The sequence below is a fragment of the Gigantopelta aegis genome, chromosome 10, assembly GCF_016097555.1.
Source record: "Gigantopelta aegis isolate Gae_Host chromosome 10, Gae_host_genome, whole genome shotgun sequence".
Classification (NCBI taxonomy): domain Eukaryota; kingdom Metazoa; phylum Mollusca; class Gastropoda; order Neomphalida; family Peltospiridae; genus Gigantopelta; species Gigantopelta aegis.
The window spans coordinates 47,876,747-47,893,186 of record NC_054708.1 but is presented as its reverse complement, the minus strand read 5'-3'; the positions used below and the strand labels follow the sequence as shown (position 1 = coordinate 47,893,186).

General features: G+C 39.8%; 1 protein-coding gene across 1 annotated transcript; it reads right to left on the bottom strand.

The window, feature by feature from the left end:
- Positions 1 to 2,291: 2,291 nt before the first annotated feature.
- LOC121384165 (tripartite motif-containing protein 45-like) lies at positions 2,292 to 15,495 on the bottom strand. Its single transcript, XM_041514430.1, has 5 exons — positions 12,679 to 15,495; positions 9,610 to 9,739; positions 8,522 to 8,636; positions 5,359 to 5,485; positions 2,292 to 3,436 (listed from the first exon to the last, which is right to left on the bottom strand). Exons 1-5 carry the CDS (start codon positions 13,928 to 13,930, stop codon positions 3,300 to 3,302), a joined length of 1,761 nt encoding a protein of 586 aa, XP_041370364.1. The 5' UTR covers positions 13,931 to 15,495; the 3' UTR covers positions 2,292 to 3,299.
- Positions 15,496 to 16,440: the final 945 nt, after the last annotated feature.

The following is a 16,440-nucleotide window of genomic DNA, read 5'->3' as shown; positions in this document are numbered from 1 at the left end:
TCTGTATTGTATACTAGTATAAACAGATTTTATAGCTATACCATCACAGGTTTTTTTTTTCATCTTGAAACGAATTGTATATAAAATTTTGTATTGAAATTAGTTTCCGGCATACTTCGTAATTCACCCGAATATTTTCAAATCACTTTTTTGCATGATTTTGCAAGTACGGTTTTGATTGGTCGAATGAAAGGTCAACTGGACATCACCTCCAACGGGCTGCCCCGAATCGCTGGCCTGACAAGTGTGTCACCAATCACTTGCATCTAATCATGTTTCCCAATCACAATATACAAAGGTGAGGATCATTAATCGTTAGGTTTATTATTTCATTTATTTCAACTTATTTTCGTGCTTATATCCAATTAAGCTCCAAGCATGCTGTCCTGGGCACACACCTCTGGGCATTCTGTTCAGGACAGTGTGATAGTGGTTGGTGAGAGAGAAGAGGGTGTAGTGGTCTTACACCTACTGACTGAGTCGTTAAAACGCGCTATGGGTGGGAGCCTGTCAACAGAACAGAACTTTATTACAACTGGCCATTACACAATGGCATATGAGAAACATATAATAATATTTTACAGTGACAAGACAGGCTTAACAGGAGATAATAAGATACTTTAGTAATGTAATGATAATATGATATACTGAGCAACAGAAGAGAGAAACGCGCATGTTAATTTTTTTTTTTTTTCTTAAATCAAAATTAATTTATTTTAGTATTAAATTTTTAATGCCATCTAGGCAATATCAAATGTTTAATTTTTTCTTGATGATTAGCCTAACGATTTGTGATATCTCTGTTCACGTAATCATGCAGTGTAGCATCCCTTGCAAAAAAATTGGTAAATGACAAGGAAGGAAATAGTTTATTTAATGACGCACTCAACACATTTTATTTACGGTTATATGGCGTCGGAGTAAACGACAAGTGCTGGTTCGGTCGGCTAACAAATAAGCAAGATTCATTTAATGTATGTGATCATGTGTTTTTTAACCACCCACCTGAACTTACAAAATGGCAAAGAACACTCGTTAATAAAACCTGTTATATAACGGGACTATAGAGAAGCTCGTTAAAATAAAGTTCTCAGAATGAAAGAAAAGGAAAGGAATATTGGTTTGGTGACACCTCAGCACATTTTAAACAATGGCTGTTTGGTGACACCTCGGCACATTTTAAACAATGGCTGTTTGGTGACACCTCAGCATATTTTAAACAATGGCTGTTTGGTGTCTGGTGTGATTGTTTCGACATTTGGTCGGCGGAGAAAGAAAACAATTAGCTGCTGCCAGTTAGGCAATTCACACTAATACAGCAGCAAAGTTTACACAGACAGGGCAGAACATACCATGGCATTTGATGTACCAGTCATGGAAAACTGGGTGGAATGGCAAAAACTCAGTAGTGGGTGATTGAGCCTTGTACACATCATTTCAACTTATTTTCGTGCTTATATCGAATTAAGATTCAAGCATGTTGTTAATTGTTGGTAGTTATTGAGAGAGAAGAGAGTGTAGTGGCCTTACACCTACCCATTGAGTCGTTAAAACTCGCTCTGGGTGGGAGCCAGTATCGAGGTGCAAACCCAGTACCTACCAGCCTTATGTTCGATGGCTTAACCACAACACCACCGAGGCCGGTTTCTACACATCGAACCTCAAACGAGCGATGTACCACTGAGCCCGTTTCTCAAAATGAAACTCTGTTATATATATTCAAACTGACAATATTCTATAGAGAATACTGCATGATCCTTCGCAACTCGGGAGAGTGCTTCACCACTGACGTATAGTCCAATCTGATAGTCCGCTATTAACAAGTGGAGCTAATTTTAATCAGATTGAGGTATGATTAATTTTCTGGACTTTCCAGAGTGACCGTGAAATATGTGGACCGAAGAAGGAAGGAAATGTTTTATTTAACGATGCACTCAACACATTTTATTTACAGTTATAGGGACCACATATATATTGAGAGAGGAAACCCGCTGTCGCCACTTCATGGGCTATTCTTTTTCGATTAGCAGCAAGGAATCTTTTATATGCACCATCCCACAGACATGATAGTACATACCACGGCATTTGTTACACCACGAGAAATAGCCCAATGTGTCCAGCGACTGGGATCGATCCTAGCCCAACTACGCATCAAGCGAACACTTTATCACTGGGCTACGTCCCGACCCTATGTGGACTGAATTCACAAAGCTAGTTTTTTTCTTTCTTAAATGCATTTAAGAAAAGCAGACAGTAAATTCAACCCTTACTGTTTAACAACAGACAATTTGTTTTGTTTTTTAAATATATTTAAAATATTTATTTTCTTCAACAGTATAATTATGATGTTGTCTATAATACACTGGTATAGAACATGCAAGTTTCAACAGATTACAATAATTTGATATAAACGTGCATATTTAACAAGTAAATAACTACTTGGGAGATTTGAACCAGAAACACTGTAACCGTGTACTGCTGTATTAACTGAACGTTTTCCTCTAGCTATTCAAGGACAGTGGCACTGACGCTTCTACGTGTTTCTGATATCCATTTAGGAAGTCTTTGTTTTCACTATCGAAAGTTACTTCCATATCATGGATGTTTCAAAAATGTGTTTAGATACAGATTGTTCTCGGTACCGGTATACACACTGTGTAAATAACCAAACCAGGCCAGTAAGAACCGGGGGTTCATGACCCCCTCCCCCCCCCCCCCCACTCGTGGATGAACTCCCCCCCACCCCCACCCACCCACACGCACACACACTTGAGGATGAAAATATACTCTTTTTGTTGTCCTACTCTATATCAGCAAGATTAAAATGTGGCTTGAACGTCCATAACCATAGGCGTACGGACTCCCATTTTTGAAGTGGGGCGCAGACTGGTTTTTGCCCGAATTAAACAAAAATGCCCCAATCTGGATAACAAAATTTATTCATAGTGGCATTACTGCCAAACAGCTATCGGCCCTATAGGGTTGAAAACAAATCACAATGCATTTGTACATGGCTTGCGACCAAGTTTGTGGATAGAATGATGGAAATACATGGTAAAAATGTCTCATGTTAGTACATTTTCCCCGAATATCTTTATAATTGTTGCCCGATTTGAGGACTTGCTCCAGCAATAGAGGGAGGGGGGCAGCCCCGCCCACCTGTTTCATACGCTTATGCTCTTTACTAGACACTGTACCCGCAACTCCAGATATAGTTTCCACGGGCCTGCAAATTGGAAAGCTAAATACGAAATACATAATTTTTAATATCACTTAAAAAATAACATGTCTGCTGTGGTTCACAGTGTGACTTGGCGTACTGGGGAGGCTCGGCCCACAGTGGAACATTCCGAGTTTTGAACCATCTTGCCGCAACACGACCAATGGGGGCCACCTGGATATGTCGAGTGACCGTGTCCACATCCCAGAAAACCACCTGTGAAAAACAAAAAGGAAATGTGAAAAGTGTGATGAATAAATTATATACGTGAGAACAGCATTTTACGTGTAGGCGTACTTAGGTTTTCACGAAGATGTTAGAGATCTTAGATGATATAGATCTTTGTGCGTTCATATTCAGGAACTGTACTTTTAAAAAAAATACTATATAATATTATTACAGTTACATTTGTAGGCTACTTTTATTTGTCCAAACTGATACTTTCTTTCCCTACTACTAAACATATACGGGCAGGGGGCAGTTACCACCTGTACAAAAATATACATATTAAAGTGACTTACGCTTGTTTTTAAACACTACGGAGTACTTTTCACTACTGGGGCCGGGTTTAAAAAAAAAAAAAAAATCGGACATTACTTAAATTTTATTGTTTAAAAGATTCATTTCTATTCATTAGAAGTGTTTCTGGTCATCGTGGTATTTGTAATGCCCCAAAATGCAATCTAATTAAAATTAGCTCCACTATTACATGTGGATCTAACACCAGCCACCAATCAAAACCTTACTTGCAGAATCCTGCCAGTGATTTAAAAATAATTTGAAAACATTCCGAATTATCCTGAGGGTATACGGCATGTTTCATGTGAATTACGAATGTCTTAAAACATGTTTTATTTTATAAAATAAATAATTTGTAATGTAAAACTGAAGACTGATTTTTTTGTTTTTTTAATAAATAAATAAATACTTTTTAATGTAAAATTGAAGACTGATAACCCACCCCGTACGTATTGGTATGGTTCGCTGTACTACGGCCACTAAAATAGACTCGCCCGATATTTTTAGAATTTGTATGCTCCCAAATAACGTTATAAACGACGAAGTGTGATTGGTCAATATTTAAATTATTATTTACAGACGAGGGGACTACGCAGTGTTGTTGGTTTTAAATCACTGGCTGGTTTCTACAAGTGAGGTTTTGATTGGTGGACATGGGCTCCAACTGGCTGGTGTTAGATCCACATGTAATAGTGGAGCTAATTTTAATTAGATTGCCCAAAATGCATTTCTCATGTTCAAAACAAAGAAGAAGAAGAAAATCGTACGTACCTTTGAGAAGTAACAGTAAAGGAAATGAACTCTTAGTCTATTTTTAGAAGGTATTTTCACGTTTCAGTGCCACATACTCATTGTTTCACTCATCTGTATCCAGATGCGTTACTGGTTTGAAGATTAACTATACTTATTGTCTTTTTCACGTGTTCAAAGTAAGGTCTGTCGCTTTAAAATACACTAGAATGTACCAAACGGGTTAGGGGTAACGGTTTTTTTTTTTTTTTTTTTCAGATTTTAGGGAACCTTCATTCCACCTATCGCAAAATAGGAGATCAAGGCACTGTGAGGTGCTGGTTGTCGCCACCAATCTAAATAAACGTTCCCCGCCGTGTAACTAGGTTCTATGTTTACAGCCTCCTCCATTTATTCTAGGCTAGCTACAGCCCTTCTTTACACCGAATTAAATTTTGATAAACTAGTTTTAAAATTGGTTAGTATTATTAATTATGTAATCACACACAAAAAAACCCGCCCGTAGGAACGATATTTGGAGCGCAACCGTTAGTTAAGTGTGTGTGTGTGTGGGGGGGGGGGGGGGGGGGGGGGGGCACAAGTCAGATTTGTATCTATATCGAGTATGGAGGGGAGCACGGGCACCCCATCCCCACACGGTTCTTACGTACACAAGCCAGATTTTTATAAGCTTTATTTATATGGAGTAGGCCTACGACTCTCCCCCCCCCCCCTTCAAAAACAAAAACCCAAACCAACCCCAAAACACATTTTCGTCATGTATGGGGGGGGGGGGGGGGGTGGAGGCTGTGCCATCAGCCCTACCTCCGAATCCCACCCTACAGGTCTGCAAAATGTTTTATATTCTACTAGAGCTGTCGATAGTTTACCTGGCATGAGAGACTTGCATCCACAATGCACGTCCTTGCGTCCGCCTGTCTGACAAAACGTGCAGCACTGCCACACCCCTCTGTGGTCATTCCACTTCGCCTGGACACTGAACTTTGACGGGCTGTCCTAAAAGACAAACCATTTATTTACTCTTTTCGTCAAACGAAAAGTTTAAGACTTCCGTTATCATATCATCTACATTTTGTTTGAATTCTGGTGCTTAATATTACATTTTATTATTTACGGCAGAAACTACATATGAATGACAAACGCCTTAATTTGAACTTAAATTTGTCTATTTTAATTTATTTGTATGCGTTTATGATTTTGAACAGAAATACACAATCATCATGGTTGCATCCTTTCGATGTATTATTTCACTTAGGAATATTTACAAAATGACCTTAGTGCCACATATGATGTGATTCAATAATGAAGTTTGTTGAATTATATGTCACAACAATTACAGATATCAATGATTGGAATATTACATTCTATTCAATTCAGATTTTTACCAATATTTAGGTTTTATGTCTTGTGACGGTAATGCTACTACGTTATGGTAATGATTGCTGTGACGGTAATGACTATAAACTACTCCAATAAATCCTTTCAAAATATTTATTGCACTAATGCACAACGTAAACCAGCACACGAGTGTAATATTTTTAGAGTAGGATAGCCCACCATCATTTAGCAATCTCAACGCGTTCACATATCAATGTCCATTTTCTCGCAGATATTTTCCCACATGTCTTTATTTACTTGCATATGGCGCTTCGTCACAGGTTGTGGCTCAGGAATGATGCTGATAACTTTATCTAGCGTGTACCATATACTGTCATCTATCATGGGCCAAAAGAAGCGATTGCGACCAATTCGATGTATCACCTTTACATACACCGAATCGTCATCAACATTCAATGACACAAAGCTGTCCAATGTGTTCTGCCATTGGGTTATCAATAGGCTGTAGTTTCTGTCGTGTCATGTTTTGTTCTTCCTGTGACAACTGATCTGCGCTAGCCTCCTGTTTGTCAAATCCAACTTCCAGTGTCGATGAACTACCTGTACCCTGCAAATAAATGTCAACAGTCTTCGAATGGCCTTCTTGAAGACCAACACATGTAGTTTGCTTGTGACTCGGATATTCTCTGTCAGCAGTAATGTGCATGGTTTGTGGTGGCTGGATATCGGTGATCATCTGCATCGATTTTGGAAAGATGACTCGGAAGAGATCATGACAGGAACAGAGATTTGGCTTTTCACTAAAACAGCTAATTGTGACACATTCCCTCATGGGGTGTCTTCGTTAACAGCTGGTGTAATTTCATCGTCTAAGTGATTGTCTGCAGTTTTTCTGGCAAACATCCATCAAATGCTGAAATATCGTCTTGGCTCACAAAGAAAAGTTTCACAGAACCCGAACTACAGGAGGGCATTATAAAATTGGCGAGAATCATTAATGTCTTTACCATGGGCAGTGATGCTATCTGCTGTTCGCTTTACCACTCCACCAATACTATCAGGTGCTCCTTTTCCGTGGCCAGCTTCCAGAAAGTTCCAGCTAATGCTCTTGAATCCCATTGCAAAAGGACGGCTTGACAAAAGGAAACAGTTTGATCGACAACGGTATTGGGTGGTTGGCCCATCACTGATGAAATGGAAAGTGTCAACTTCAGGAAAGGCATCTTTAATATAGTTTAGTACAGGGTTCAGGTCAGCCCATATTAGAACAGGATCATGACGCATGGAATCTGAAATGCTAGCGAATGACACACACGAGTTTGACTTCTGAGTGTATATTACTCCTGTATGAAGTGAAACTTGACTGTGCGATGCACCAAATTGCATACTCTGTATTTCTCTTGAATATGAACAAGTATAATTCTCGGAAAAGTCAATATAGATAACCGCCTCGTTAGGGGTCAACTTCTCTTGTATCTTTGTAAGCTGGTGATATTGGTGGCATATGTTGAAAACATGACGCCATATATTTTGGTTCAGTTCATCCTCTAGGTCCTGCACTAGCTGGGTAAAGGTACCCTGCAACTCCTCCTTGACCGTTATATGAACGTGGATTGCCTCTTTGTTGCCATGGCTGTCAACCTTGTCGCGTTCTCATAATTTATATTTCCATTCAAACCATTTCACTTGTGCACCAGCTTCAAATCGATTTGCAAGTTGCGCACCTACGTAGCATGCACTCTTTGTTGCGTATGTCGCAACATATAATTTCAATCAATCGTTCAGTGTTTGGACTGCTTAAGGCACCAGCTGATATACCTTGAGATATGCACTTGAAAAATGCATTATCATGCAGCTTGCACATGCATGTGTCACGATCCTTGGTTGTTGGTGCAAAACCCAGAATGGCCTACTTTTGCAGAACCTTAAGATCGGGAAACTCACTGCAGAATTTTAAATGCAAAGACGTTGCTGCATTTTTACTTGTCCTGAGTAATTGTATCCTTCTTTCCTGGTTTTATACGGCTGTTGTCGTCTCTTTCAAGGTAAGTGGAAATAATGTTTAGAACTTTAGACATTCTTTTGGTAACATGAGGAAACTGTGTACGAGATAGTTGCAAACGTTTCTAGAACAACCAATTGCTAACTTTGTCATTTCAAAATCCCTTGCTACTAATCGGAAAGAGTAGCCCATGAAGTGGCCGCAGCGGGTTTCCTCTCTCAATATCTGTGTGGTCCTCAACCATATATCCGACGCCATATAACCATAAATAAAATGTGTTGAGTGTGTCGTTAAATAAAAATGTCCTTCCTTCTTTCCTTTCGATACAACTATTGAATGAGCCGATTTGCAAGAATCGCAACCATACCTATCTGAACATAAAATGAAGTAGTTGCTATCAGTACCGTAGATATTGGTGCGTGTGTGTGTGTGCGCGCGCGTGCGCGTGCGTGCGTGTGTGTGTGTGTGTGTGATCTACTATAGAACTTCGTTTGATAATTTGAACGCAAGTATAGGTAAGAAAAATATTTCATAACGCTACGTGATCTGCTTCTTCCATAGAGACGGATGTGGGTGGTGGGGGAGGTTCCTGGGACAAACAGTTCAAAATTCAATTCATACAGCCTCCCACTCCTAATGTCAAGTATTTTCCCACGCCTATAGATGCATAAGACATTTATTTTGAAAATCACCTTGATAGGCTGTCCATTGACAGCGACGTGCAGGTAATGTGTTCCCTTCTGTACAGGCGTGAACGACAACAGGTACGTGCCGTCCTTGTGGTCTGCGATAGACACCGGGATACTCCTACAATCACCAACAATGTGCCAACATTTAACAAGTCTGGCAGTTCATAAAATACTGGGTTCAAACAAAAATCATTAAAGCATGAAATTTTTTTATCAATTTGTCACTTCTTGCACAATTTGTTTTTGAGTTAAAATATATATATTTTTAAACATGGATGCAAGATGGGGTTTAATTATATAAAAATATAACTGATTGTGGTTTTAGCTTTTTGTATTCTTAATTGTAATTGATGAAGCATATGCCATACAATAAAACTATAATTAGGTTAACTAATAACTTAGGAGGACATTATGTAGCTCATAAGTATTTATTTTATGTGCCCATTACATCAACCAGCCTATTTAAATATATTTCTATTAACTAGTCATTTATAATACTACTATCTACATGTACATATGCATTAATATTAAATATATCACCATGTACATTATTTGTATAAGTATTACGATTACTATAATCAGCATACTACCACAAAGTGTATGTACTTCCAGTATTTAGCGTGTATAATCTAATTCATATTCTGTGAGGCGATGAATCAGGGCACCCCGACCCTGGCAACGTCAAAATGACCTGGGGACAATAATAAAATAAAAAATTTTAAAAAAAAGTCTGGCAGTTCATAAAATACTGGGTTCAAACAAAAATCATTAAAGCATGAAAAAAAAAAATCAATTTGTCACTTCTTGCACAATTTGTTTTTGAGTTAAAAAAAATATTTTTTTTAAAATGGATGCAAGATGGGGTTTAATTATATAAAAATATAACTGATTGTGGTTTTAGCTTTTTGTATTCTTAATTGTAATTGATGAAGCATATGCCATACAATAAAACTATAATTAGGTTAACTAATAACTCAGGAGGACATTATGTAGCTCATAAGTGTAATAACTTGATTTTGATAATATACATAATATGCCTGGACTACTATTATAGCTGAATCGGGAACAGGAACACAAACAATTAGACTAACCTTAATGAATCGTTTTGATAGATGAGCCACGCCCTAACACTGACGTCACAGGCCGTATACGGAATGTCGTCCGCATCTCGAACAGTGAGCAACATCTGTGACTTGTGAGCAAGTCGAGCAGTCAGCAAACCTACAACCGTATTACATATACCGGTATTATCATAGTTCTTCACTTATTTATTGCTTTATTATTATTAAACTTTTTAATGAATTATGTTAATACGCAATATTAATTATAGTAACAGCCATATGGGCTATAAGTAATTAACGGGTGTAAACATAGTGACTGAAGAGTGAGAGAAACAGAGACAGATAGACAGACAAACAGCAAGACGGACAGTTGAAAAAAAAAGTTAGTTTGTTTTATTTAACGACACTACTAGAGCACAGTGATTAATTAATCATCGGCTATTGGATGTCAAACATTTGGTAATTCTGACTCGTAGTCAACAGAGGAAACCCAGCTACATTTTCCTAATGCAGTAAGGGATCTTTTATAGGAAAAGAAATGTTTTATTTAACGACGCACTCAACACATTTTATGTATGGTTATATGGCGTCAGACATATGGTTAAGGACCACACAGATATAGAGAGGAAACCCGCTGTCGCCATTTCATGGGCTACTCTTTTTCGATTACCAGCAAAGGATCTTTTATATGAACCATCTCAAAGATAGGATAACAAATACCACGGCCTTTGATATACCAGTCGTGGTGCACTGGCTGGATCGAGAAATAGCCCAATGGGCCCACCGACGGGGATCGATCCTAGACCGACCGCGCATCAAGCGAGTGCTTTATCACTGGGCTACGTCCCGCCCCTGTATTCTCTATCTCTATATATAGGCCTACCTTAGACAACAGAGAGAGAGAGAGAGAGAGAGAGAGAGAGAGAGAGAGAGAGAGAGAGAGAGAGAGAGAGAGAGAGAGAGAGAGAGAGAGAGGCAGAGGCAGAGGCAGAGGCAAATATAGGGAGGGATAGTGAGGGTCAGATAGAGACGGGGAAACAATGACAGACACAAAGAGTTTTACATTAGTAGTATTTTAGTAGGTTGTCTTAAAGCGTTGTCTAAACAATACGCTGTAACTGACAGAAAAATGGTTTAGCATTTTATTCCATATAAATCGGTGTTAAATCACAGATTTGAAAGACATTTAAACGTCATATTTTGTAACTAGAATTTATTTGCGGCGTTCGTACAGTGAACTTTTACTTTACAGGGAATAATCGATTTCAGTATAAATGTTAATTTCATTAAATGATTTAAATTTGGCATCGGGGTTACCATCTTTGAGATGTCTAAAACTATCTCCGACGTAACAGGTAGTGTTCTTTCTAACGGTTGGTAAGAATGCCAGAGGATAAGGGAAGAAATGAGAGTGAGGGGCAGATCTAGTGCTTTTAAATTACGGCCAGCTTAGGCATTACAAATGTTACTCCTGAACATACATCGGTTAATTTACTGAATAAACATGATGTTATTCAAAATGTCACGCGTGAAGAGGAATTTATCTGTTAGGGACACGCTAAGATAATAAAATGCGCTGGTAAGATAAACGTGTCGCCACAGTGACTATCTATAATTCAGGCAATCTTAGAGTTACTTTCTCATGGTGCGATTCGATTTTCATGCTTATACGTTAACATATCCAATTAAGTATCAAACACGCTGCCCTGGACCCACACTTCAACTCCTTGAACAGAAAAATGGGTATTTAAAGTTGTTTAAGAAAAAGAAGTCAGTGTAATGGCCTATATGGGTGTAGTGGTTTTTATAGATAATGGGTACCACATTGGTATCGTTAAAACTCATTCTGAGCGGTCCGACGCCATATAACGGTAAATAAAATGTTTTGAGTGCGTCGTTAAATAAAACATTTCCTTCATTCTGAGTGGGAGCCGGCACTGGGATGTGAACCCAGTACCTACCAACTTTATGGCTGATGGCGTACTACTAATCACCATGATTAGTAGCTGTTGTCGAGAGGTGTATATTTATCCTGACAGGCAATCCTAAGATATGCGATCGCAGCATGCGCAAAGACTTTTAAGTAAAAACTGTAAAACAATAATCTACCAAGGTGTCAGAAGACGTGAAGAAAATGAGCATATGGCTGACGTAGCCAAGGAAGGTTCAAACAAATTAGTGTTAGCAACAGAAAAAAAGATAAACAGTTACTATGGAGTAGTACGTCAATTTGACAAGGAGACTTCCAGGAATAGCACGCACTGGCAGGTCTGGGAATTACGTTATTGTGGGCTGTAATACGAGTTTAGTGCACACAAACGTGGAGCTGATGTGATCGGTTGTTCTAAATATATCACTTTCAATTTGTCCTTAAACGCGATGCAACAAAATACAGTATTGGGTTCAGCGAAGGAAAGAATAGTTCATGCTGGGAATGCGAATGTTTGAGACATCACTTTTACTACTAATATCACTTCCAGTCTCCAGAGAGAGAGAGAGAGAGAGAGAGAGAGAGAGAGAGAGAGAGAGAGAGAGAGAGAGAGAGAGAGAGAGAGAGAGAGAGAGAGAGAGAGAGAGAGAGAGAGAGAGAGAGAGAGAGATGGAGATGGCTAACTAACCTAGAATAGTGTGGCGCAAACCAGTTTTAAATAGTATTTGAAATGAAAGAGACTAATTTAAAATTTACTATCTTATAGTCTATAAGTTATAGGTAAGTAAGTCCAAAAAAGGAATTAACAAATGTTTTACTTAACGACGCACTCAACATATTTTAATTATGGTTATATGGCGTTTGACACATGGTGAAGGACCACAGAAGTAATTAGATAGGAGAACCACGGACTACTCTTTTGGACTGGGTAATTTTTGGCATGATTTCATCAGAAAACTCTTTAAGCACGTCTGTCATGGGCACAACCTATGACTTTATCGGAGAGTTCTGTCCCAGATAGGCTTTTTCGATTAGCAGCAAGGGTCTTAAATATGCATCATCCCACAGACAGGATAATACATACCACTAGGATCTAGCCTAGCTAGACCGACTGCTCAAGACAAGCAGGAAGATGGATTGCAATATTCATTAAATATCAAGATATTTACCGGCCCCCGTGATGACAGAATAAGCAGCGGACGCCTGCTTGGACACGATCTTTCCAAACATCTGGAAGTTGTTGATGACATTGCTCTTCTCCTCTGGACAGAACTTCATGTACTCGCTGACGTCACCGTTCGTCTGCAGGGTAAGGCTGTTCAGGTGATTCAGTCGTCCGGTTATCAGCTTCTTCACCGTCAGAATCTCCAGATCTGAACCACTGTCAACGAGATCCGAGACGAGCCTACACGTCTCTCCGACCTCCCCCTTTATGTCCTTGAGATGAAGCTCGCTAACGTTCAGACATCGCTCTTTATCCTGAACGATATCCTGAATCTGGTCTACAAGAACCTGGCGCTGTTTCTCTATCGCCTGGACGTAACTGTCCATAAACCTATTCACTTCACTCTCTAATTGTTTCGCTCTAGTCCTTATTTTATCCTTCACGCTTCCAACGTTTTTCAGGCGGACGTCAACGGAACTGACTTTGGGAACAACATCCTGAATAAGCCTTTGCAGTTCATCCATCTTTTGACGAAAGAGATCGGACGTGATGGGACTGCAGTGGTGACCGCTATGGAGGGTCTCGGAGCACCGTCGGCATATGGTGTCATCGCAGTCGGAACAAAACAAATCCAATTCGTCTTTTGAATGTTTGGAACAGCGAAGTATTCTAAGCGAATCGCGTTTTTCGTCCATGGCCACGACACTCGCCGACATTTGCACCAGTCTGTGGTTCTTGGATCGTTTCTGGCGACGGTGGGACTGCTCGCACATGTAACACAGGTTTTCCGAACATTCGTCACACCTGACGGTCGCATAATCGTTCGTTTCACCACACGAGTCGCACACTGTAACGATGCAGTGGTTCTTTCGTTGAAACGCTTCCTCTTTGAGCTTCCTTTGAAGAACAAAGTTTATGGGCAACTCCTTCACGTCTGTCGCTATCTGCACCTCCCTCAGACAGTCGGGACACAGAATCATTCTTGATTTCCCGCCAAATCTGTCTCCCGCTTTCAGGTCGTCTGCAGAGTCGAATGACGACATATCTTCGCTCATGTCGGCCGATACGGCTCTACCTTCAGACATGTCCTTCAGCTGAGCTTCACTGTTCATCGGGTACGTTTTAAAGCGGGAAATACAGTCAGAACAAAACGAATGAAGACAGGGCAACAGTCTTGGCGTTCTTAATGTCTCACCACAGGCTGTGCAGCGCAATTTGTCGCTGGTTGAATGACGAGCTGTTTTCGTAAAAGCCATATTGTTAGCACCCGAAGCCTTTGCAGGAAATCCTCTCAGAGCAAACCTACTAAAGTCGTGTAGTTTGAAGATTTATACGAGACAACCTTGTTTTCCATTATGACGACAAAGTATTTAAACAATCATGACCTCAAGTCGCTCTTTAACTGGAAGGTTATGACACTCGACATGTCGCTGCGACCTCGGTGGTAAACAGTCCCCTGTTCTGTACTCTGTAATGTTAGCATCTATTCGTGTGTATGTCAAGACTCTTCTAAAACAATAGAGACAAATGCCATGAGCCGTTGGGATTATTCTAAGCACAAGCCACATAACAATGTAATGGGTTCTGTTCGTGCACTGGCAGTCATTAATGGAAACAAGCAATAAACACACACGATTGACACCAAATGTCTGGAATGTTCTTCTTAACGCATCTCTTGCCGCAATCCTCGTGTGCGCTGAAACGCTGCATTCGGGGAGTCACTTGAGGTAGACGAGTGCTCGACAGTGAATACTATATTACACTGAGCGAGCTGCCGTAGATCCTTTTATCATTGCTATTAGTAGTCCAAATGAGATCTCACATTGTAAAACAGTAGTCCGGACAAAATCAAATACTTAATTTTAACCGCAATTAGGTTCTTTATATTTCAGTTTGGACTTTTTACCTGCAGTTAAAGCATTTAAAGCTGCTCTTAGGCTTTAAGGCTTCAGTTAGCCTATCTACGCATACTTCCCGAACATGCGTTTCTTCTTAAGTCACTTGGGCAACCGTGTGTAAAAATGATCTTCTTCTGTAACAACAACAACAACAACACACACACACAACATAAATTCCAGTTTCAACAGTCTGCAAGTTCTGAGACGATACAGATCTGTTAACGGTTTGAACGATACAACAGTTCAGTTCGTATATACACCTGTTCTAGTCACAAAACGCGTTTACAAACTTGTGAACATCTATTTAAAGTAAACTTCGAATTGTATGGTACAAAGAATATCAGCAATAAATCATCAGATGAACTAAAAACGATCCACGTGTCAGTGCTATGTTTACAAACCAGGTAAAACCGACTTGTGCACAGGTAAACACAAGCCGGTAACAATTTCTTACATACAAGCTAGCCAGTCGTCTAAAGCGTCTCTGTTCAATATATTTGGTGACAAAGGTGACACATGCTGTCCACCCCTGTGGTCTGGAATTCCGTCCGTGACAGCTATCGCCGCTAGAACTCTACTCGGGTTACCTGGCTGTTCACCGACCGTGACCGCCAGCGATATTTGTAGTATATAATTATAGCTCAGCCTTGCAGGGTCGCTGTCCTTTTGTTAATAAGGAAAGCTCGTACAGTCATCAGAGTTCATACAAGACGACTGACATGGAGGAATGCTGCAGGTTATCATCTGTAATAATCAGACGGCTTACATTACAAATGTACCGATAACCGTTACGTTAGTACATGGTTAAAGGTTAAAAACAGATACAAAATACGTAACTATACATATTCAATAAAGGTAAACGTTGTTCATTCACCCACCGACTGTCTTTCTCGCTGGCTGTCATCTTCCCTTCATTCTCTCTCTCTATGTGTGTCTCTCTGTCTCTCTGTCTCTCTCTCTCTCCATCCACCACATCTCTTCTCCCTCCATCCATCAGAGAGAGAGAGAGAGAGAGAGAGAGAGAGAGAGAGAGAAAGAAGAAACGAGATAGATAGATAAAGTGAGAGAGAGAGAAACAGACAGACATACAGATAGAGGCTGCTTTTATAGCAAGGGATATTTTATATACGACTTCTGATGTACCAGTCATGAGGCAGTTGACATGGGGGGGGGGGGGGGGGGGGGGGGGGGGGGAGACACCCACTTCCCAGTAAATCAAGTAATCAAACCTACAAACCATTGTACTACCTAATAACACTAGCACAGAACTACAGCCTGCTCCTATTCAGTAACCGAGGGCATTCTTTCTATTTTCAATCCACTATCCGTCCATTAATATTCCATAGTCATTTAGTTCATTTATTCAGACATTCTCTCTCAAACCCAACTTTCCACAGCGTGAATTAAAATCTCAAGAACCCGTAAAGTCTGTACTCTTCCACGTTGAAAACTGATTTCCACGATACAAAAATTTAGCAATGTTAAGGATATACAATGACATCTTGATAATACCAAAAGGAAAATAAAATAATATATTGAATTAATTGACGCCTCCATAAATAAATACTGCATTGATTTAGTGTCCAACACATTGAGGTTTCAATACTTAAAAAGAGTAAACTCACTGCCGCTGCACAAGTATTTTCTGAATAGTAGCAAGGAATCTTTTATATGTCTCGGTGGTGTCGTGGTTAAGTCATCGGACAAAAGGCTGGTAGGTACAAGGTTTGCAACCCGGTACCGGCTCCCACCCAGAGCGAGTTTTCAACTACACCCTCTTCTCTCTCACTAACCACTAACAATTAACCCTCTGTCTTGGACAGACAGATGGTGTGTGCCCAGGACAGCGTGATTGAACCTTGGTTCAA

Excerpts from the sequence above, each read along its gene's own strand:
- LOC121384165 (XM_041514430.1), bottom strand. The coding sequence starts at position 13,930 with ATGGCTTTTACGAAAACAGCTCGTCATTCAACCAGCGACAAATTGCGC. Across the intron at positions 9,740-12,678 it reads TTCTGTCATCACGGGGGCCG|GTTTGCTGACTGCTCGACTT; the intron begins GTAAATATCTTG and ends ATACGGTTGTAG. Across the intron at positions 8,637-9,609 it reads TATCAAAACGATTCATTAAG|GAGTATCCCGGTGTCTATCG; the intron begins GTTAGTCTAATT and ends TGGTGATTGTAG.